Source organism: Maylandia zebra, linkage group LG22, assembly GCF_041146795.1.
Source record: "Maylandia zebra isolate NMK-2024a linkage group LG22, Mzebra_GT3a, whole genome shotgun sequence".
Lineage (NCBI taxonomy): Eukaryota > Metazoa > Chordata > Actinopteri > Cichliformes > Cichlidae > Maylandia > Maylandia zebra.
In genome coordinates this window covers 1,539,518-1,562,206 of record NC_135187.1, presented here as the reverse complement: position 1 = coordinate 1,562,206, position 22,689 = coordinate 1,539,518, and the positions used below count along the sequence as shown (strand labels likewise).

The 22,689-nt window shown below is 41.4% G+C and overlaps 1 protein-coding gene across 3 annotated transcripts; it reads right to left on the bottom strand.

Moving 5' to 3' along the window:
- Positions 1-1,048: 1,048 nt before the first annotated feature.
- On the bottom strand, positions 1,049-13,691 carry LOC101467582 (class I histocompatibility antigen, F10 alpha chain). Of its 3 annotated transcripts, XM_076879018.1 has the most exons (12): positions 13,512-13,691; positions 7,246-7,521; positions 6,868-7,158; positions 6,039-6,323; positions 5,515-5,631; positions 4,848-4,877; positions 4,322-4,354; positions 4,127-4,162; positions 4,010-4,039; positions 3,386-3,469; positions 3,210-3,260; positions 1,049-2,807 (listed from the first exon to the last, which is right to left on the bottom strand). In XM_076879018.1, exons 1-12 carry the CDS (start codon positions 13,564-13,566, stop codon positions 2,767-2,769), a joined length of 1,329 nt encoding a protein of 442 aa, XP_076735133.1. In that variant the 5' UTR covers positions 13,567-13,691; the 3' UTR covers positions 1,049-2,766. The 3 variants fall into 3 exon arrangements, with proteins under 3 accessions (XP_076735133.1, XP_076735134.1, XP_076735135.1); XM_076879019.1 differs by lacking the exon at positions 4,127-4,162 and having other exon boundaries at positions 4,010-4,021; XM_076879020.1 differs by lacking the exons at positions 4,010-4,039; positions 4,127-4,162.
- Positions 13,692-22,689: the final 8,998 nt, after the last annotated feature.

Below are 22,689 nucleotides of genomic sequence, written 5' to 3'. Positions count from 1 at the left end.
CTCCCTGAGCCTGGTTCTGCCGGAGGTTTCTTCCTGTTAAAAGGGAGTTTTTCCTTCCCACTGTCGCCAAAGTGCTGCTCATAGGGGGTCATATGATTGTTGGGTTTTTCTCTGTATCTACTGTACAATATAAAGCACCTTGAGGCGACTGTTGTTGTGATTTGGTGCTATATAAATACAATTAAATTGAACTGTCAGAGGCCATAAGAAGATCATTTGTAACCTTCACTAAAGCTGTTTCTGTGCTGAGCTGAGCTCTGAAACCTGACTGAAACTCTTCAAATAAACCTCTGCAGATGATCTGTTAGCTGTCACAGGCGGGACAGACATGGCTGGTGGTAGGAAAGGAAGAAAGATGAAGGAAAAGAAAAACAGACAGGAAGGAGGACCGTGAGAAAGGGCACTTAAAAAGAAAAAAAAAATTCCCGGATCACCTGTTGAGAGAAAAAGAGAGCAACATAATAAACACCATCACAATAATTTAGCTGGTGAGGAGAGATAGGCCTCCAAACTTTGGACGGCCTGAGATGTTCCCAGAGAGGTGGAGAGGTGAGTTATATTCTTAAACTTAGTTACAGCACTTTCAGAAAGACATCTACTGTGATAAAGTCTACTCTCCACCGCTGTGTAATCAATTATTGTAAATGTGAATGTTATCAGGAAATGATCAGACAGGAGAGGGTTTTCAGGAAACACTGTTAAATGTTCAGTTTCTATGCCATATGTTAAAACAAGATCTAGAGTGTGATTAAAGTGGTGGGTGGGTTCTTTTACATTTTGAGAGAAGCCAATGGAGTCTAATAACAGATTAAATGCCATGTTGAGGCTGTCATTTTTAGCATCTACATGGATGTTAAAATCACCCACAATAATTATTTTATCTGAGCTCAGAACTGAGTTAGATATAAAGTCTGAGAAATCAGACAGAAACTCTGTGTAAGGCCCAGGTGGACGATAGATGATAACAAGTAAGACTGGTTTCTGAGTTTCACAGCTGGGGTGGACAATGTTAAGCATCAGGCTTTCAAATGAATTTAAAGGCTTACACTTTCTTATTCTTATATTTTTTATTACAGAAAAAATAGAAACAAACAAGTGAAATTTTTATTTTTAAATGGGGAAAAAAGAGTAAACAGAATAACTTTTTTAAAAGAAAGAACACAAACTCTGAAAGAACTTTTCTACACAATCTTCACATATACGATGCTTTACAATCCCATTATTATTAGCAGGAAACGCCCACACAATGGAAGACATTTCAGGATTACAAGATGAATTTGAGTCTTACAGCAAATATTTCACTCATTCATCCACAGACAGTTTCATTATGTGGACTGAACCTTTTACTGTAACGTTCACACTTAAAATCTAGAATATAATTAAAGCATCTTATCCAGTAAAGTAATCCTAGCTCGTGCTGAATAAAAGTAGAAATTACCTTGGAAGCAGAGCTTTTCAAATTAAGAGCTTACATGTAAATGCAAGAAAATACTGAAACAACATTTTCCAGATTTCTGCCCTAAAGTTCCCACAGAAAAAGTTTCTCTATTTTCAAACAAAGTTTCACTGCAAATGAATATTTAAGGCACAATAAAACATTAAATGTATTTACACAGACAGACTTTAGCTTTTGTAATCATCTAGAGCAGGGGTGTCAAACTCAAACACACAGTGGGCCAAAATTCAAAACTGGAACAAAGTCGCGGGCTAACGCTAATATTTATTGAAATATATTTATTCCTCCAGATATAAAAATGAATCTTTTCTTATGGACTCAAACACGTTTTTCTGAAAAACTGAATATGGAACAAGCAAAGCTTAATACTAAACTATATATATATTAGCTGTTTAATACCAGCAGGCCAGCTCTGATAGTCATTTGGTATGGCTTCGCGGGCCAAATGTAATTAGGCTGCGGGCCAAATTTGGCCCGCGGGCCAGAGTTTGACACCTATGATCTAGAAGTTCACTCAATTTGGCCAAAAACTCATAAAAGCCATAATAAAAAAAGAAGATTAATCAGTAGATTTGTCCACGCCCCCATTACACTGATCACACCAGAGTATCTAAAATCATTTAATTCTCATGAGCGCCTGAGGTCTCGCTGTTTGTAAAGGTCTGATTCGTTAAGCCAACTTACAGTGAAAGGGTTAAAGCACCAACCTTCACATTACATTTATGCTTTGTTTTTGTATCCAACCATTTTATTCACTTCTAAATATGATGATATTTTAATTATATTTCTCCTACATAAAAACATTATATGCACTAACAGACGTCACACTCTACAACATTTTCTTCCACCTGTCTGGAGACGTTTCCTGCAGAGGCTCCGCCCACTTTATCAGATGCAGACTTTAGCGTCTGCTTTGTGTCCAATCTGTATGAAACTACAACAGGCTGAAGTTTGTGTCTCTTATTTCATTCTCACAGGTGCATAAACCAGTGACAATGTTTCAAATATCGATACAAACATGTTTTCAGATTTATGATTTACTCTAAAAGTTTTAAACTTCATTTGGTTTCCTGTAGTTTCTTAAGCTGGATCAAAACTGACTCATAAATTTTGCTGTCGTGAAGGTTCAGATTGAGGAAGCATGAACACTTTTAAAACTCATTTCATGGAAAGCTAAAGAACCACATTATACCTCAAATGTTTAATCTGTAAAGTATATATATTTATTATTATTATTATTTTTAATTATTGTCGTCTGTATGCCAATAATCTAGTTCACGCGAGCCTTGAAACTTGATGTAGCCGAAGATTCAGGATGACTCCTGGGCCTGACCTTGTTTGTCAGAATCAGCTGCAGAGAGGAGCAACAGTATTATTTTACATGTAGAGTAACAGCAGGTTCTCAGTGAGAGATGCACCAACTTAAACTCTTACAGCTCACTGCTCTTATTTACACTCACACTAGTGTCTTCTTTCAAATAAAGTCTCTAAAGTTTGAAAGGGAACAGAGAAACTGAAAGGGGAAGCATCGTCGTCACCTGAGCTTCATACTGACATCAGCTGAGTGTGAACAAAGGTTGTGATACAATAAAAACTGGCTGTGGCTACAATGTAGCTGCCATCACCAGTGTGTGAATGTGTGTGTAAAGCGCTTTGGGGTCCTTAGGGACTAGTAAAGCGCTGTACAAATACAGACCAGTTACCGTTTATCCTGTGTTAAAGTGTAAATCTGAAGTGCATCAGAGACACTTACAAGAGACACCAGAGTCAGCGTTGCTGGAGTTAGACACTTTGTCAAGGGACTCTGAAGGAGGAAAAAAGTAATCAGCTGCAACATGAGCTTAAAATGTATCAGTCAATACCACAGTACAGAATAATGTGACTCATATTATACAACACAGAGCAGCATGTTAGCTGAGGGAGACTTACTCTCACTGTCTGTGAGACGTTCGGTTTCCCCATCCTTCCCATCTTTAGCATCAGCCTTCTTATCTACAGTAACTGCTACACTTCCTGTAAAGACAACATACATTGTGAGCTACATGAAGGAAACAGCAAACTTTAGCAACACACTGATGTGATGCTGGTGATCGTTCTGATGTGAGGGTCGTTCTTTTCATTGATTACTGCAGTTTCTCTAACCGGGTTATATTTGTAGTCTTAATTTAAAGATAAACGTGGGAATTCCCCAGTGTTCTTGAACACCTCACATCAAAGGAACGTGGAGGAAAGCCTGCAGGAAAGGAGTCGACGTTCCTAAAAACCTTTTTGTTCCAATTCAGAAAGTAAAAACATCCACGTCACACAATTTTTATTCACCATTATCAATAAAAAGTTATCAAAGTTTCATTTTAATGCAACAATGACTCTCATAGAAATTTGTTTCACTGGTCCTCTACATCCCACTCTGTGCCCCACAGATGGAGAACGACTGATATAAAAGAGGCACCGTTCCACATAAAACACACAGAATATGAAGAACATCTCCTACAATCTACTGGGCCTTAAAATAAACTGTTATGTGTGTCTGAGGAAGGAGAAGGAAACACGTACCACTGCTGGAAGCTGCAGGCACAGGAGCAACTACACACACACACACACACAAAATATTAATATTAACTTCAATAAACTATTTTGTATAAATCTTTGTAGGGTGGGAGGGGCACCTACCATTTATCAGAGGTGTGCTTGCAACGCCATTACCAACTACACACACACACGCACACGCACACACACACACACAGGTTAAAATCAGCTTTAAGGTTTTCAGCTGCTGCTGTATAAATATTATTACCACATAAACACTTTAAATATCAGAAACATTGACATTTAACAACATCCAGAGCAGAGAAATAAAGAGCTTACCTGACACAGGAGCATAAATAGTCTTTATTCCAGCTGATAAATACAAATGATAGAAAGACAAAACGACACATTTTAATTCAGTCAGTGCTTCATGTTTGATTCTTTTTATCTGTGTTCTTATAAAAAGTCACAAATGTTAAAGAGCAGTGACTCCACAGAGAAACTGAAAGTCAAAAGTACGTCTGACTTTTTCTTCTGTTTGTTTCATAAAGATGTAAAGTGTCAGTGAAACTGAGCAGCTGTCACAGAGAGGAACCTCTGCACACACCTGACAGCAGCCATGTTTCACCTGTCAGGCTCATCCAGATATTAGGAGCTTTATACTGAACACAGGTAACCATGAGCCTGGCTGCTCTAACCTTTCTCCTCATGCTTCAAGTTTCTGTCTCCTCCACTGTTTGCCTGTTCACCTCCTCTGTGCTACACTGAACCAATACTAATCTGTTAAAGGTGTTAAAGGATGGGCTCAGACTGACTCGAGTCTCTGAGCATCAAACTTTATAAGACAGCAAAATAAAGATGTTACCTTTGTTGTCGTTGGCTCCACGTCTGCGTCCTGTAAACAGACGTAACACAGACTGTCAGTGATGATGGATGAACTCAGTGGTTTGTTCTACATGTGTGAAGCAGCTCAACTCTGATATCATCATCAGGCCTCAGTCAGCAGCGTGTTCATTAACATGCAGTGTGAATGACTCACATGCTGAAGTGTAATCCTACAGTTTACTGTGATCCAGACTAACTGTTGTTGAAAAGTTTCAGCTCTACATGCAGATGTGTCTGAGTGGAGACGGTGGAGGAAACGAGCTGCACACTATCAGCAAACATCAATCATTTCTGTTCTGCACAGAAAAACTACATTTATGTCCCAGAGGGCTCAAAGTTATTGGATCAGAAGCTGCAGACAGGAAAGTCTGACATCATGTCACATGACTGTGACCTTTGACCCCCTCATGGAGTCCTAATAGAATACTAAGTGAAGTGTTTGAAGGCTGACAGACTGGAGCAGCTGATATTCAACATTTCTTACATTCATTTCAATGATTTTCTTCATGTGTTTCAAATGTGATGATCAGTAACAGCTCCATGTCATCACTGTCTGAGACCAGGACAGTTTCATTTTTACAGGATACAAAGACAAACATTTTAGCTCCACTCAGCAATAATTACACACAACAGCACACTGGACTTACTAAGATACAAGATCAGACCCACAGCTACAGCAACAAGAGCAACCAGAGCCAAGACTCCTCCCACTGCACCAGCGATCAGAGCTCCACATCCAGGTTCCTCCGGAGGGTCACCGTTCTCTGAAACACAGACACAAGCTTCAGGTTGAGGTCACTGTCAGTTATTTGCTGCTGTTTGTTACTGAGATGTAGATTTGAAGCCACAGTCATGATGGAGTCAGTGATCTGACAGCAGTGATGTGGAGCAGCAACAGGAGGTCAGTGAGAGGGGACGGCACTGAAACTGTTCATATCTGGAACTATTCAGTGATGCTCTGGAGGAGATCGCTGCTCTGCTTCTTCAGGGCTGCAGAGCTGGGCTACATGTGACATGCTAGCTTAGTTCTAGATGGACTGACATGGATCTGACCTCAGGACTGTGATCAGGACAGAATGATGCAGATCTGCTGGACACAGAGGAGCTCCAGGCTCTGACTGAAGAAACAGAGTTATGATCAACAACAGAGGCAATAAATAAAGTTTCTTACCCCAAGTCTTTGTAACATCCACACCAGTCGCCTCATGAATGACTTCACAGCTGAACTTTGACAGGTCAGACTTCAAAATCTCCACATGGTCTCGTCTCTGGAAGGTCTCATCGTCATTTGGAAGAACGTCTGAGCTCGTCAGGCCGTCGACTGCAGTCAGAACACGTCCGTTCCTTCTGATCCTCACGATGATGTCTTTGGGGTAGAAGCCTGTGGCGAGGCAGGTCAGGATGAGGTTTGTCTCCACTTTGGCCTTCTTTGCAAACACAAACACCTCAGGTGGAGCTGGAAGCAGGAAATGGAAAACTGTGTCACCACATGTGGTAACTGGAACACTGATTAACTCATGGAATCAGCTGGTACCTTCAGTACTTTGTTACAGTAAGACTTTCCACCATGCAGTGAATATCGTGCATACAAACAGACGGTGGGGCTCACTGCCTTTGTAACAGCAGTCGTTAAACATGTGGTGTTAATAATAATGAAGGCTGTGCTCTATTTAGTCAACACCTGGGTTTGTGACTGCTTCATGTCCAAATGGCTGCCGTTTGGCTAATCAGGGTCTATTGTCTCAGAACTATACTTTATCATTTATACTTTAACTACACTCAGTTATGATTCGGCTGGAACGGCAGAGTCTGGAGTTCCATTTAAGACTTTAAAAGTTTAATCTTTTCCAGACGGTGCTGAATGGATGTGCACGTGAGGACGTAAGTGTTTGACACTTTAGTCATTTGGATTTAATTTTTTAAACCGTAACAATATTCAACACTCTCTGTAAGGCTTGGCACATGTGGACTAATAATACTAATATTTATGACAAACATACATTTCTGTTCGAGCTGCTTCTGTCCATAATTCACAAACTTGCTCAGCCAATCGATGCACTCGTTCTCCAGGTATCCCTTGGTGTACTCTTTCAGCACCTGGACGCCGTCCCACTTCCTCTTGGTGGCTTCTGCCTCCGGAGTCGGAGCGACCCAGACTCCGTTTTTATCATCGAAGGACAGGAAGTCGTTTCCATCGTAGTTGTACATGTCCATGCCTCGGACAAACCTGAGCGTGCCGTCAGGCTGCGTCTGACCCTCACAGCCGTGCATCCACTGAAGAACGTGAGGGGCTGAAGGAAAGAGAAAGAGGACACCATGATGTGTGGGTCAGGATTAATCAGGCCTCGCTTTGTCACTGAAATAAAGCAAAGACTTACTGGCTGAGTCATTCTGTCTCATTCGCTCCATCAGGATGCCGATGTTGACCTTGAACCACTGCTGCTTGCTCTTGCGGGACTGTGTGCCTTTATCCCAGTAATCAGCAGGTAAACGCTCTCTCATCCACTCCTGTTTGGGAACCTTTGCCTGATGCTCGCTGTCAAAGTAGTCGATCATCCTGTCGTCCAGCAAACCCATGGCTGTGAACTCGTGGATGCCCGGGAGGCCAACAGGCTTGGAGAGCGCCGTGTAGATGTAATGGAGGGAGTGTTTTTCTGAAATCCCACAGGTAGGAAAACACACAATATTAATTTATTTATGTGTGACAGCTGAGAAGCAGCAGCAGACCAGACACGTGCATTGAAGTTGTTTTCCTGATAATTAAAATTAAAGTAACAACAGCTGCTTACTGACCATCTGTAACGTTCAGCCAGAGGCTGTGTCCCAATCCAGCGACCGCACGCTCCGGAGTACACGTTTTGAGACCTATTACGTCACGGCGACGCGGCGACGGCTGTCCCAATCCGACGTGTACACTAAATGCATACTCCAAATGCGCAGTTCATTTCCCCAAATATCAATCGTGGTCCGGTGCACGCTTTATGGTCCCATATATCCCACAATTCATAGCGCGGCGGTGGGTGTGGATAATTTTGCCGCAAAATACGGCAGAAGGGAGCGGCCGAAGAGTGAACTGTCAAAAGTAAGTACTGAATATTGTGTCACTTATTTATGTGCAAATGTTTGATAATGAAGAACATTAAAACATTACTGTTGGTCACATGTCGGCAAAGTCATGTGACGTTAGTGACGTTTGTACTAACTTGGTTTTAAAGCCTCTACATCAGGGGTGCTCACACTTTTTCCGCATGTGAGCTACTTATAAAATGACCAAGTCAAAATGATCTACCCACTACAAAAATCCAAAACATATACTTATTTATAAATATATTGAGGATTCTTTATATCTACAATGTATATACATGCATAACCGCAATATCCAATATTTCACAACACAATTAACTATGTAAATTTTTTGTCATTACCTGAGTTTACTCTGATGACTTGCACTGAATTGAATCAGCCAGGGATGCATAGTCCGGACAGTAGCTGCTGACGGCCAGGTTTAAGAGAAAAAACCGAGAGCTAAAAATTGGAGTTAACTCGCTGACTAGCTTGTCAGTTTTACTACACTTCGCGCCGCTGTTTGCGCATGCGCAGCGACCTAAGCGTCAGAAAAAATCTGATGTCATCTGACTGGCTTCCCTGTATCAATCAAGTGACGGGATGGATGATAGGCTGGCATCTATTTTTTTAATGCCATGCGATCTACCAATACTACCTTTGCGATCGACTGGTCGATCGCGATCGACGTATTGAGCACCCCTGCTCTACATATATATATATATAGAGTCGACCTTAATCTGACAGAGAATCTGATGATTTTATGGATAATTAAAGTCAGTCATATATCCACAAACACAACAAGCTGAAAGTCAGTGATGCTGCTCGGTTTCCTGAACATCACGGCACAAGCAGGATCCACTGCACTGTTAATGTGAGCTATGTTATATTGCTGCCTCTGTTCGGTGGTGTCGAGCCAAACGCACTTTAACGTGTGTTTGAACGAGCTGACGGTTCACTCGTTAAGCTGAAAGAAAGATGCTTTAATCACAGCAGTCACACATGTGTCCACTGCACCATCTGGAACTCTTCTTGTTTACACTCGTAATAACACAAACACTAAATCCTGCTTCTCTGTGCTGTTGTGTAGCAGTGTGTACACCTGAGACTGTCACCTGTCTGTCTGTCCTGCACTCTCTCTCTGTTTCTTTCTCTCTGATTGTGGAATAAAAGTATGAACATGTGTTTATAAGTTACACTTGTGTTTGAATCCTGCAGCTTATCACACATTTGATTTCCATGTGTGACGACTGCAAGTGTCCAGAGTGAGGACAGACTGAGGGAGCCACTGCTGCACATCATCTGTGAGGCTTTGCAGCCCTGATGATCCACCAGGACAAACTCAGCAGTGTGTGAGGAAGAGGAGGAGGAAGAGCCAGCAGCAGCTGACAGATGGAGAGAATAGACAGACTGTTCCCTGTTTGTGAAGGACTGCTAGGAAAGTTTAACATAACTGTCTGTGCTGAATCAGTCTTATTAGGTAATGTTCACAGAATGTTATCATCCCAGTGTTTTCAGTGTGGGAGAAAGTACTCAGAGTACTCAGGGCCTTCAAGTTACGCACTATGAAAGGCAGCAACAAGTTTAATGTTCAGAAACCTAAAGTCTGTATCAGCAGCAGAATGGAGCTAAAATAAATGTTGGTTTCAGTTCTATGAAGCTTTGAGGATTTTGGATCAGTAGCTGCTGTGTTTGTTGCATCATATTGCTGTAATTGTTTATATGCTTTATATATTCTGAGCTAAGTTGATCTATAGTGTTACATCATATTCTATAAGGATGTTATGTGTTTGTAGACTTCCTGCCCAGTTTGACCCATTTAGCAGACGTCAGCCTGTTTAAGGCTCTGATATCTATTCTGTGTGACTTACAGCAGTTATGACATGGTCTGATTTTCTCACCCAATAAAGGAATATTTCATATATCAGTCGACTCTTCATTCTATCAGACACAGTTATCACAGCTCGTACATTTTAAATGGCCAAATTAGCCAAACGTAATAATGCCAACATAGTAAACGAACAATATTTGTCTTTTATATATGATACATCTGTATACACACTGTCACCGTCCCATTTCACAGGCCTCTTACTTCCGCACTTCTCGTACTTGTAGTACGCAACGTACGTAGTGCGCCGAAGCGTGCGGTCGCTGGATTGGGACACAGCCTAAAGCTGAAGCTGTTTTCAGTTTCTGTTCTCGGCCATGTGTAGACGTCAGTGCGCTGCACCTGATCTACAAACCTGACTGATGTTTAAAGGCAGAGCAAAACACTTCCTCCTCTCGCTCGGCCTTCAGTTAGCTCACGTTTACAAACACTTATGCGGTTTTACGAGTTTCGGTACAAACGTGGTTTGGTTTTTAACTGTGGTGGGCATGAAGCTGGACACTCTGGTGACAGTGGCAGAGAAGAGGAGAAAGAAGCTGCTGGACATTATGGACAATGCTGGACATCCTCTGCATGTGGTCATAAACAACCAGAGGAGTCTGTTCAGTGACAGGTTGCTCCTCTCAAAGTCTTGGACCAACAAACTCCTCGCTGGAGGGGAAACAGGAGGACGAAGGAGGGCGGGAGCAACGACGCTGCAGTGTTTTTTATATTCAACTGTGCAACAATCACTGTGCAATAGACTCACAATAGTTGAAATGTGCAATGGACTGTGGCGGTCTAGATCTCATCAATGAGATGTGTGACATCTACACTCAGCCCAGAGTTTTAAATAAAATGGTGCCGAGTTATTTAAACGAACTCCTCAACATGTATGACCCCAAAAGAGCGCTGAGATAATCGAGATGCTCTCAGCACGACCAAGGTCTCGATGGAAGCACAGAGGAGATCGGGCCTTCGCAGCAGCACCCAGACTCTGGGATAATCTGCCACAGGAGATTCGTACTTCAGAGTCGATTTAATCTTTTCAATCGCATCTTAAAACTCACTTTTTTACTTTGGCTTTTAATTCGAGTTCAGCATGAGCACCTTCAGGCCTGTTTTATGTTTTTATTGTTAATTCACTGTCTTCTTATTGATCTCTATTTGTTTCTCTATTGTTTTCTCTTGTTTTTAACCGATTGTGAAGCACTTTGGTCGACTGTTGTTTTTTTAAACGTATATACACGTTATAGAAATAAATTTTGAATTGACTATATTTCACTAGTATTCCCCTTTATCCCCATTATATGTTCTGTATTTACATATGTGTATACATGTATATATGCTATATTTATGCTTATTTCCATACTCTCTCACTCCCCTTGTTTTGGTATTCCAACTCTGTAACGTGCAACTTCTGTCGGTGCTACTGGAAACTGAATTACTCAGAGGAACCCACCGGAAGGATTAATAAAGTTTTATCTAATCTAATAAAGTTAGATTATTCTCTGCTGAACGGAAATTTTCTATATGAAAACGCTGTTCATTCAGTTGTTAAAGAAAATAGAGACAGCTCTAACAACAACGATGATTCCACACAGAACAAGAACTAGAGTCCAGTCTGGATGTTTAAGTTAACCGGTGACAGTCACAGAACATTATGTCAGGTTACAGTAATGAACTAAACCTGAAGAAAACTGACAGAAAATCTTACAAAACTATTGAAAATATTTAAAAAATTAAAGATATCATTCTTAGTCTCTCTGTTTGGTTACTGCAGAGCCAGCTTCGGTCCACTCACAGCAGAATGTGTGCGCCACCATCAGTCAGCTGCAGGTACTGCAATCTGTTTATATCTTCTTACATCACACAATCCACCAACCTGAGTTGAATCAGATGGCGGGGGAGGACGCTGGACAGACCTGGTGCACCTAAACGCGTAGTGAGGGTGTGCTGGGAACATCTAGCAGAGGCCCCAGTCCGCGAGATCTTCAACGCACACCTCTGGCAGAGCTTCAACAGCATTCCGAGGGAGGCTGGGGACATTGAGTCCGAATGGACCATGTTCAGCGTCTCCATTGCCGAAGCTGCTGCATTGAGCTCACCTGAAACCCTGGCTGATTGGGACCCACACCCAGTTTCACACCTTGGCTCAGGCGATTAGAGGATCATCAGGGGTCCTTTTGTCCCTCTGTGGGGGGAAACTCCCACTAGGTTTATATCTGGGACTCTCCACCATTTGACCTTAGAACTGAAGAAGCTTCTCGGATGAGAGGTGAAACGTCTTCAAGTAACTTAAAGAAGTCCAGACGCTTTTCTTTGCAAGCTCCTTTGATTATTAATAACACCCACAATAACATCAAAAGTAATAAAAACTCTAAGAAAATATGTTTAAACTTTAAAAACTAAACTGAATTTAAAACTTATCAAAATAATGAACAAAGGAAACTAGTGAGGCAGACTTGACTGAGAGAAACTATCAGTATTATTGTCACATTTTATTACTAAATGTAAAAAATAAATAAATGTAATAAAATGAATCATCACTTGTTACAATAATAAACAGTTTTCCTCAGCATGAGCTGTTCTCCTGGTAAAGAGATCATTGTAACATTCCTGTGTAAACGTCAAAAACGTCACCTCACAGACCTGAAACAACATCAGCACAGCAGTAATCCGTTTCATTTAAAAGTTATACCTTTGATTTCAGCTTTGATCAGCAGCTCTGACCTCAAACCGACAGAGAAGTGTAAAGAGACACGAGTGACGTGTTTCTGTCAGCGTGGGAAAAAACCCTGCAGTGTCTCAGGTGCGTTCACTGAATGTGGGGAAATGTTACTAATTCAATCAAAGATTTTCAGATCTCGCACCTGTCTCAGGTAAGCAGAAAAACAAGTTGTTCACAGTAAACTCTGAGATGCTTCTGACTGGTCGTCACGTCACAGATATGATAACGATGCGATCAGTCCGGCTCAGCAGCATCAGCTCACAGCGACACACCTGTTCTTACCTGTTTACTGAGAACTGACGAGTGTCAGGACATGATTCACAACCGCTAACACGAAGTCCACTGCTATAAACCAGAGGACTCTAACCTGTATTATCGCACTGGTTAACACACACACACACACACACACACACACACACACACACTCACACACTCACACACACACACACTCACACACACACACACACACACACACACACACACACACACACACACACACACACACACACACACTCACTCACACTCACACACACACTCACACTCACACACTCACACACACACACACACAGTTTACAGCCGTGATCTTCAGTCAGCTTTGAAGTTTTCAGGTTTTGAACTCAGCAGTTTATACGAAACTGTCTGATCTTAAAACACAGCCAAGAATTTAAATGAAAAACTTAAATCCATAAAATGTTCAGTATTTGTGTCTGTAAGTGTTTCTCTTCGGGCCTCAGCAGACCCGCGGCAGCAGCTGAACTTGAGAAACTCCTGGGAGGATTAAAGCGCTTTCTTATTTCCCACTTTCACACACCTGGTGCACAGAGTCACGCCACGGCACCGAAACACTCAGAAATCTCCGTTTAATACCGATAAATTAAACTAAAATCGTCGTCTGAACTTTTGTTTTTCTGCGACGTCACAGTCCGTTTTTACTTTCGGTTTGGACCCGCTCCGCTAGCGTCGGTAAAAAAGCGCAAACTCACCGCAGTTTACGGTCAGCGCCGTCCCCAGAAGGACCACCACCGCGAACAAGATCATCGTGACTCCGAATCAGAGCCTCTGCTCGGTAAAAGTCTCAGATTTATCCGCTTTTCGGTCGGACGCGTCCTTCCTGAAGTGATCGTCTCTATTTCCTGACTGTGTCTGCTCACTGCTGCATTCACTGCCGCTCGTAAACCACAGACGCCTTCAAGTCACGCCCACCTGCTGGCCTGCTTTGTGTTTACGTAACTGACAAAGGTGAGAGAGCAGGTAGAACCAACGGAGCTCAAACTGTCCCACAAACTGCATTTATTTATTTAATCACAGAGACAGAAGCTTCCGGTTTGAGTGGTTGAAAAGACCCCAAATGTCCCCGACTGGAAGGATTTCACAAACTTAAGAAGCCAAGCTGAGTTTTTTAACGCAGCCCAGACCACCAGGACCTGAAGGACCGATAACACGGACACCTTCACCTCAGCGCTCACTGATCAGTCTGAAAAACTCAGCTCAGAGAAACAGGATTCACTTTTTACTCAAAGTCTACCCTGGAAAAAGATTAATTAAAAAAATAATAATCTGTGCGTGTTTCACGTGTTTGTGGTTCTTTAGAATAGTTTAAACCTTTTAAACTAAAATGATCACTTTTCAGATTTGACCCTGTGCGGATTAAAGACTTAACCAGCCGTGCCTGATGAAAGTATTTACACGTTTAAGCTTAGATCAGTGAATGTGTCGCAGGGCTTCCTGGTTCCTGCTCCGTGTTTTATTTCCTCGTTGCAGCAGTTTGCGTCAGCTGATCGAGCTGTTCTCTCGAAAACATTTCATCTGCGCACATTAAACACGTGTCGGACTCACGGGGGTTCGTGGGGACTTGTTAAACTGTAAGAAATGCTGAAGTAACACAAACAAACTCATCCAAGGAAACGGACGCTTCTGATGGGCGGGGTTTGTGACTACATAAAAAAATAAATCAGTAGCTATAATCTAATAACATTTAATAATAATTACTTTTAGTGACTCATAATTCTGAAACAAATGGGCATTTTATTTTTTTTAATATTAAAATCATAGGACAGACAGTGTGTACTAATGTAACACAAGAATGAGCCAATTAAATGATGTTCACCCACAACAGCTGGACTCATGTTCACAGGAGGAAGAACTGAAAGACTTTGAGATAACTTAACTTTTTTTTGTTTCCTTAAATATGTTGGAAAACAGAAACATCTGTATGGACCCCAGATGTTCATAACAAGTGTTTCCATATGTGTGTGTGTGTGTCTATGGGATCATTCTGTAACACTAACAACAAATATTAAACCAAAAGATGAAGAAGAATCGGCTGATGAGTTATTATATGTCAACCAACTCACACACACACACACACACACACACACACACACACACACACACACACACACACACACACACACACACACACACACACACACACGGGACAGGCCTCTAAACGGGTTTCCGTTTATGTGAAGAGATTAAAACCTGATGAATAAACTGGCTGATCCATCTATTTATGAAGGTTAAAGGTCAACATGTCCTAACAGGAGTCTGGATTATGAGATGGACTAAAAGCTCAAACAGTCAGATGATCGATTAACAGAAGGAATAAGAGCCAGACTTTGAGTGTGAGTCAGTCCACTGACGAGCTTTCAGCCACAGATGTGCAGAAAAGCCCAGAATCAAGCTCTTATTTAAGGTCGGTGGGGGCGAGATTAAACGAACACACACTTCCTGTCTGTCAATGCCGCCCACTTACCGCCTCCAGCCGGGCCCACGTTCACCCACAGGAAGGGCAGAAACAAAAAGATCCAGGTCTTTGTGAAATTCATGATTTTGATGCGACAAAAATCTTCAGAAAAACAGAAACCTGCTCAGAACAAGCCCACGGTCCCCGCGGGTTGCTATTATTATTATTATTATTATTACTATTATTATTATTATTATTATGATTATTATTATTATTATTATTATTGTGATTATTATTATTATTATTATTATTATTATTATTATTATTATTATGATTATTATTATTATTATTATGATTGTGATTATTATTATTATTATTATTATTATTATTATTATTATTATGATTATTATTATTATTATTGCTGCCGCCTGTAGGGGGCGCTACAGACGACTGGCTGCCTCCATTTACACCCGCCTTCTTCAGACCGACAGCAGCCAATCAGATAACTAGTCTGCGGTTGCTGGGCAGATTACACGATACAAGGTTAGAGCCGCCGAAGAGTGGGGTGACGTCACAGCGTGGAGAAATTTGCAGCTGCTGCCAAAGTTTTATTTTTATCCTGTAATATGAATCCTGCTGCTGACCTTCACTTCTGTATGTTTGTCACCCACAAACACTCTAATTACTAAAATCTGCAATGAATAAACAAATAAGGACTTTTTAATAAAGTTTACTTCATGATAACCACTGAAAACACTGTTAGAGCTCTACAGATGTTTAAAGCCAGGTGTTGATGAAGGTTTTCGACCGTTTTTGATGATTCGAAACGTCGTTTACGTTTGGACGAAACAGCTGCGTTTTCAAAAGTACTAGTGTAGGTGTGGACGTATAGCCTAAAAGAGTTAGTAGTTTATTTCCTTACCTGTAATGTTTTGCAGATTACTTGTATTTGCTTAATTGTTTAAATGTTAATTTAATTAAAATTCACATTAAATTAAATTTTAAAATTAAATTAATTAGTTAAACTAACTTTAATTAGTGTAATTTTAAAATTTAATTTAATTTTAAAATTAAATTAAATTAAATTAATTAGTTAAACTAACTTTAATTAATGTAATTTTAAAATTTAATTTAATTTTAAAATTAAATTAAATTAAATTAATTAGTTAAACTAACTTTAATTAATGTAATTTTAAAATTTAATTTAATTTTAAAATTAAAATTAACATTAAATAATTAAAATAAACTTAATTGCTTAAATGTTTGAGGTGTGAAATAAACCGCAATGGAGCAAAATACGGGTGTGTTGGAGGATGTGTTTGTGAGTGCGTGTGCGCGTGTGCGCGTGTTCACGCGGGCAAACATTTTTCTTGTAAAACAAAGGGGGGGTAGCAAAAAAAGTTTGGGAACCGCTGTTTTAAAGTAAGAACATATGATCATTAACATCTGGTAAAGCTTCACAGCTGTTCGTTCTATTTTACGATAAAATCAGTAAATAAAGGATAAACAAAGCTACCATAACCAGCGCTGCCCCCACGATGTACACGGTTAAATTCACTTCAACAGTTCCATTTAACACAAACATTTAGGAGGTGAAACAAAGTAAAGTAGAATAAAAATAAGTTAGTAAAATCTGTAGACAAACCAGAAGACAGTAGTACTGATCAGTCCCTGAAGGTCAGGCATGTTAGTAAATTCAAAAAGGGGAGTCCATGTCAGTTCAGACTGTTAATTTCCCCGTACTGAAGCATCCAGATGTTAGGATCAGAGTCCAAATGAGATCCGCTTCTTGTGTTTTAAAAGCACAGGAAGTGAGGCTTTTTATGGAGCCGTGTTTAGTGTCTTACAGGAAAGTTTCAAGTCTGGTTTCCTGTGGTATATTTGGGAATGTCCCTAACAGTGTTGGGACTAACGCGTTATTAAGTAACGCGTTACAGTAACTACATTATTATTGTGGTAACGAGCACGGTAACTAGTCATTATGCCAAAACCAGGAACGCGTTACTCGTTACTGGGATTTAGATAGACTTGGAACTTCGTGTGGAGGCATCGCGGAGCTTCCACAGATTCAGATTCAAAAGGTGAGGCAGGAGGAGAGACCCGAGGCGGCCGCCGGTCCGAGAGTGTCAGGTGAACTGAACTTCAGGTAAGAAGTTATGACCTGCAGTCCATCTGGGTCAGATATGAACCAGGTTTAGGTGGAGTTTATTTTAGCTGTGCTGACTTTTTCATACTGCGTGCTAGCTAGCATGATGGAGTTTCTATACAGCTGGGTGGTGCTATGTTACTGATGTTGAACTTTATTTTGTTCATACGGTTAATTATTAGAGTTTCCAACCATCCTGTAAAAAGACAGAATCGTCTCGTATTCAGAGAAATTTTCGTGTTGAGGTGAAAAGGAACAGTTTGTCCCGTAATTCAGCTACAATGAAAAAGGCACAAAGCTGGATTTATTCTGTCTTTATGCTGCACAGCTGCCTCTTCTTCTCTCATCCTCCCCCCTCTCTCTCCCGTTTCTACTTCAATCATGAAACTGATCAATGATCAGCTGATCGGCTCTCTTGTTTGTTTATCGCCCACTTTGTGCCAGAAAGAGGAAACCAGCGGATGTCGCGCTAAACAACAGCAGCATGTTTAAGCTTGATCAGCTGTTGTTAGAATTTATTTAATATTAATTTCTAGTATCAGCTGATGTTTGCTGGAGCCACAGCTGTAAAGCTGCTGGTCATGATGTCGGTTTGGATATGTGGTGAGAGGGAAACATGAAGATGAAACCAGGAGATGTCCTTACTGAATCATCAGAGCTGAACAGGTGATGGAGAAACAGGTTTACCTTTTAGGTGACATGGATGAGTTGAAGTTATGAACTGTTTCTGAGAGACAAATAACACCAGGATCCTTTTCTAAGCAGCTGACAGCTGGTAACTGTGCAGGGGCGGGTCTAGCAAAGTGTTGCCAGGGGGGCAGGCAAATCAAATCACTTTTATTGTCACATCACATGTGCAGGTACACTGGTGCAGCACATTTGAGTGAAATTCATGTGAGTGAACTCTGTGTCAAACACTGAGCTTCAGTAAAGATTCAAGTTGTATTTATTTATATGTCCTATCACCTTAAATCTTCACTCAAAGACGAGTACCTTTGACAGTGTGTATACAGATGTATCATATATAAGAGACAAATATTGTTCGTTTAATATGTTGGCATTACTAAATTTGGCTCAATGCTTACATACATGTGTAAAAAGCAAATGTACGAGCTGTGATAACTGTGTCTGATAGAATGAAGAGTCGACTGATATATGAAATATTCCTTTATTGGGTGAGAAAATCAGACCATGTCATAACTGCTGTAAGTCACACAGAATAGATATCAGAGCCTTAAACAGGCTGACGTCTGCTAAATGGGTCAAACTGGGCAGAAAGTCTACAAACACATAACATCCTTCTCCTCCAGCTGTGCCTGAGGTTTATACGTTTGCAAAGGCCTCCACAGTGGATACAAACGTGGTGCTGACCTGCCTCGCCACAGGCTTCCACCCAGCAGAGCTCACAGTGACGATCAGAAGGAGTGGGCGTGTCCTGACTGCAGATGACGGCCTGAAGAGCTCAGGACTTCTTCCAAATCACCATGAAACCTTCCAGAGGAGAGAGTACGTGGAGGTTTTAACCAATGAGCATGCTGTGAAGGACTGGGGTAAGAAACCTTCTGCTGTACGTGGATATAACACAGCCAGTTATAGCCATGGTTTCCTTTACTAACACACAAAACACGCGCAGGTGTCACAGGCTGGGCACTACCATCCTGTCATCTGATTGGTCAGTTTATGCAGCCTGGCCTGCCTCAGTACCACAGCAGTGTAGTACCGTGTACCACCTGACATCCACAGGGGGCGCTGTTTCCCTCAGTGTAGTCATCAGCAGAGAGAGCAGTGCTGTTAGTCTGTTTAGAAGCTGCTCTGTTCAGTTTAAGGGTCACATGTTCCTCACCTGCACAGCTGATTTCATGATTTGTGTCACAGTAACAAACACAGTGTTGTGTGTTTCAGACGATCGTCTGCTCCCAGACTCAGAAGGAAGCTCAGTTCACATCCCCGTCGCTGCTGTGGTCGTCCCGCTCGTGGTCGTCGGTGTCGCTGTGGTTCTCCTGGTTCTGTATAAAAAACACGACAAATGGTAAGGCCTGGTGTACTGGGTAACAACTGTACCTCGTTGCTAACTGTTCATACTCACACGCCTGTGTTTAATACAGTTTAGTTCAGGTTAGTTTTTATATACTGGCAAATCACAGCAGTCGCCTCAAGGTGCTTTATGTTGTAATAAAGACTCTACAATAATTTATGGAGCGTCACTTTGGCGAAAGTTGGAATGAAAAACTCAATGCATCATGGGAATCCCTGGCAGCCTACGTCTATTGCAGCATAACTAAGGGAGGATTCAGGGTCACCTGGTCCAGCCCTAACTATATGCTTTAGCAAAAAGGAAAGTTTGAAGCCTGATCTTGAAAGTAGAGATAGTGTCTGTCTCCTGAATCCAAACTGGAAGCTGGTTCCACAGAAGAGGGGCCTGATGAGCAACCTTAGAGTTTCCTCATCTGTCAGTCTGAAGACAACGTTTATCTGCTGTCAACTCAAATCTCTGTTAGACACCAAAGTTTGGTTTGAAAATGATTAGCAGGTCTAAAGCTCATGTTAGTAAGTTGTGTTTGTATAAATCGACTCCTGGTTTATAGCAGGAGTGTGTTGCATTGTAATCATTGCATTCTGATTGTATTCACACTTTAAACTTGGATGTAAAAGGATTCATCAAAGAGACTGCGTGAAGATGCCAGAGCAGGCAGACACTGATGTGTTCTGAGTACCTGAGCATATAAACTAATTTTTCTTTCATCCTCACAGCTGTTGGAGCTAACAGCCAGAGTCATGTGACTCCACTGAATCCAACACATGGCTTTTAAAAAGTGTTCCTGCCCCTTTAAGCCGAACCTCCATCACAGGGACATTTAAATGAGCCTGCTCTAAGACGGTAAGAAAGTGGGATCATTTTTAAAGGTGCTTTGTAAATACATGTTGACTCAAAGCAAACTCTTACAGCAGGTTTGTGCAGCAGCGGGAATAAAATAGATGCTAAATCTGCTCGATCGTCATATAAATGTGACAAAATGCTTTTAAAGAAGATGGGTCAGAGGAACTGTTCATAGCTCAGAGCCTGATCACTCATCAAGTTTCAGTGTCAAACCAGGTGGGAGGAAGTATTTTAAAAATATTTATTATTTTAAATTCATTATTTAAGAATAGATTTTATGTGCCACAGTAGCCTCCGGACTGTTTCCTCATTACAATGGATTTGCCATCAGAAATAAAGAATCGTGAAAAGGAGGCGTGGTACTCTGTCAGTATATCTGTCAGTGCTGGTTTGGGTGTTTGGGGCAGAAACATGATGATTAAACATTTGAAAAAGTTCTGTTTTCAGACAGTAACGAGCACTTTTAATCTACGACGCTCACAAGAACCAGATTTAAATCCCACCTGGAAACTCAGCAGAACTGTTAGCGGCTAATGCTAGCAGCAGGGTCACAACAGGCTCGTCATGAAGTGTATTCAGTCCGTCCGTGTGCCACAGTAACAGGCTGCCAATTAAACACATTTAATTGTGTTAAATTGTTTTTTCTAATGTTCAGACTGAAGCTGACAAACAGCTGAAGAGCAGCAGACGAGTCGTCACAAGGCTGAACACGCGTTCATGGACCAGCAATGCTCATCAACTTTCTTTATGCACCTTAATTTAGTCTTTTTTGTATCATAATTTGATTCTTAACACAATTTATTTGTTATGTAATAAGATTATCTTCTTTATATTTAATGTGTTTCTCTCCTCGTGATGAAACTGATTCAATCTTTTGATCAATCAGTGAAATATCTGCTGTAAGACATCGGTCATCCTGAAATCTCTTCCTTCATTGTTCAAAGTGTTGAAAATGATCCTGGCTGTGACACAGGACAGCTGTGTTTAAAATGTGTTACAGTCTTTTATGTAAAAGCTGCTTGCATGTGTTGTGTACAGTCCTGTTGGGTTTATGTGTTACTTCCATGATCCCCGAGAACACAGGAGCCGTTAGGATCTGTGTCCACTGCTGTTTTACTGTATTTACGGCCTCTGGGTTCCTCCTTAGAAGAGCAGAAGGATGGCGTCTCCATAAAACCTCTCTCTGACGTTAAAGCTCGTTTCGCTTTCAACTTTTTAAATTTAAGTGAAGACAGAGGTGCTGGTGTTTGGACCCAGTGGTCCCTGTGAGTCCTCCTCTGTAGATTTGGGACTCCTGGAAGTTTATTTTAGACCTTTGTTACTGACTTTGGTTTTAAATTGGACTAAAATCAGAGCAGTGGTCCAGTTTTTAGAATGTAAGGCGACTGGCAGCAGTGAAATCTTCTCTTTGGCAGCACTTGGAAACAGCGATCCATGCTTTTATTTCTTCCGTGTGGACGACTGTAACTCTCCCGGTGTTTGGGTCAGTCAGTCGCTGCTCTGGCGCCTGCAGCTGAGCGCGAACAGGATCTGGTAAGAGAGCACATGTGCTGGCCTCACCGGCTGCCTGTGTCCTTCAGAGCTCATTTTAAAATTCTCATGTTTGTTTTTAAACGCCTTCAGTCTCGCCCACCTCTCTGAGCGTCTTCATCCTCACACACCCTGCTGGCCGCTCAGGTCAGCTGACCAGCAGCTCCTGGAAGATCAGGAGGAAGCTCAGAGGGGGCGGGGCCTTTTCTATCGTTGCATTTACGAAAATAATTGATTAAATTAATTATTTAATTAATTATTTTATTCTTTTTATGATTTGGCTTTTATTTATATCGTATGTAACTTTTTTTTAATTAGTTCCAATGTATCAGCTGTGGTTGTTTTAAAGTACTTTATAAATAAAGATTTGTTCTTATGCACCAAACGTCGCAGCTTCCTGTTAAAACCCTGTTTAAACACGTGTAGCTCAGCAGATTTACAAACACTGAGCTCTTTCTGAAGCGTCGCTGTTGGAGCGCCGAGCTTCAGCACGTGCACACTGTAGATGTTGTGTCAGTGTTTTTCTTATTTGTTCTTTCTTGGTGTTGCACAAAATACACACAGTTAAGAATTACATACAGTCTTATATGATCCACGCGTCCGGGGTCAGAGAGATGCTCACATGCTAAGCTACAGCATGGCACAGTGGGCGATCACTGTCAGAAATAAGTCGAGTCAGATTCTCCAAGATCAGGCATCAGAGGAAGGAATGATCTGGATGTCTCTGATGGAGGCCAAAGTAATAAAGCCCTCTGCACCACGGCCGTCACGGGAGGACGATCCTCACAGGTCGTGTTTCACAGCTGGGAAACCAAAGCCACGACTTCAGAGTCCAGGCGTGCACGACACTGTTCATCCACGGGGGACTTTGCTCCTTCTCAGGCTCCTCAAACCCGGATGTTGTCCTCCCAGCTCTCGCCA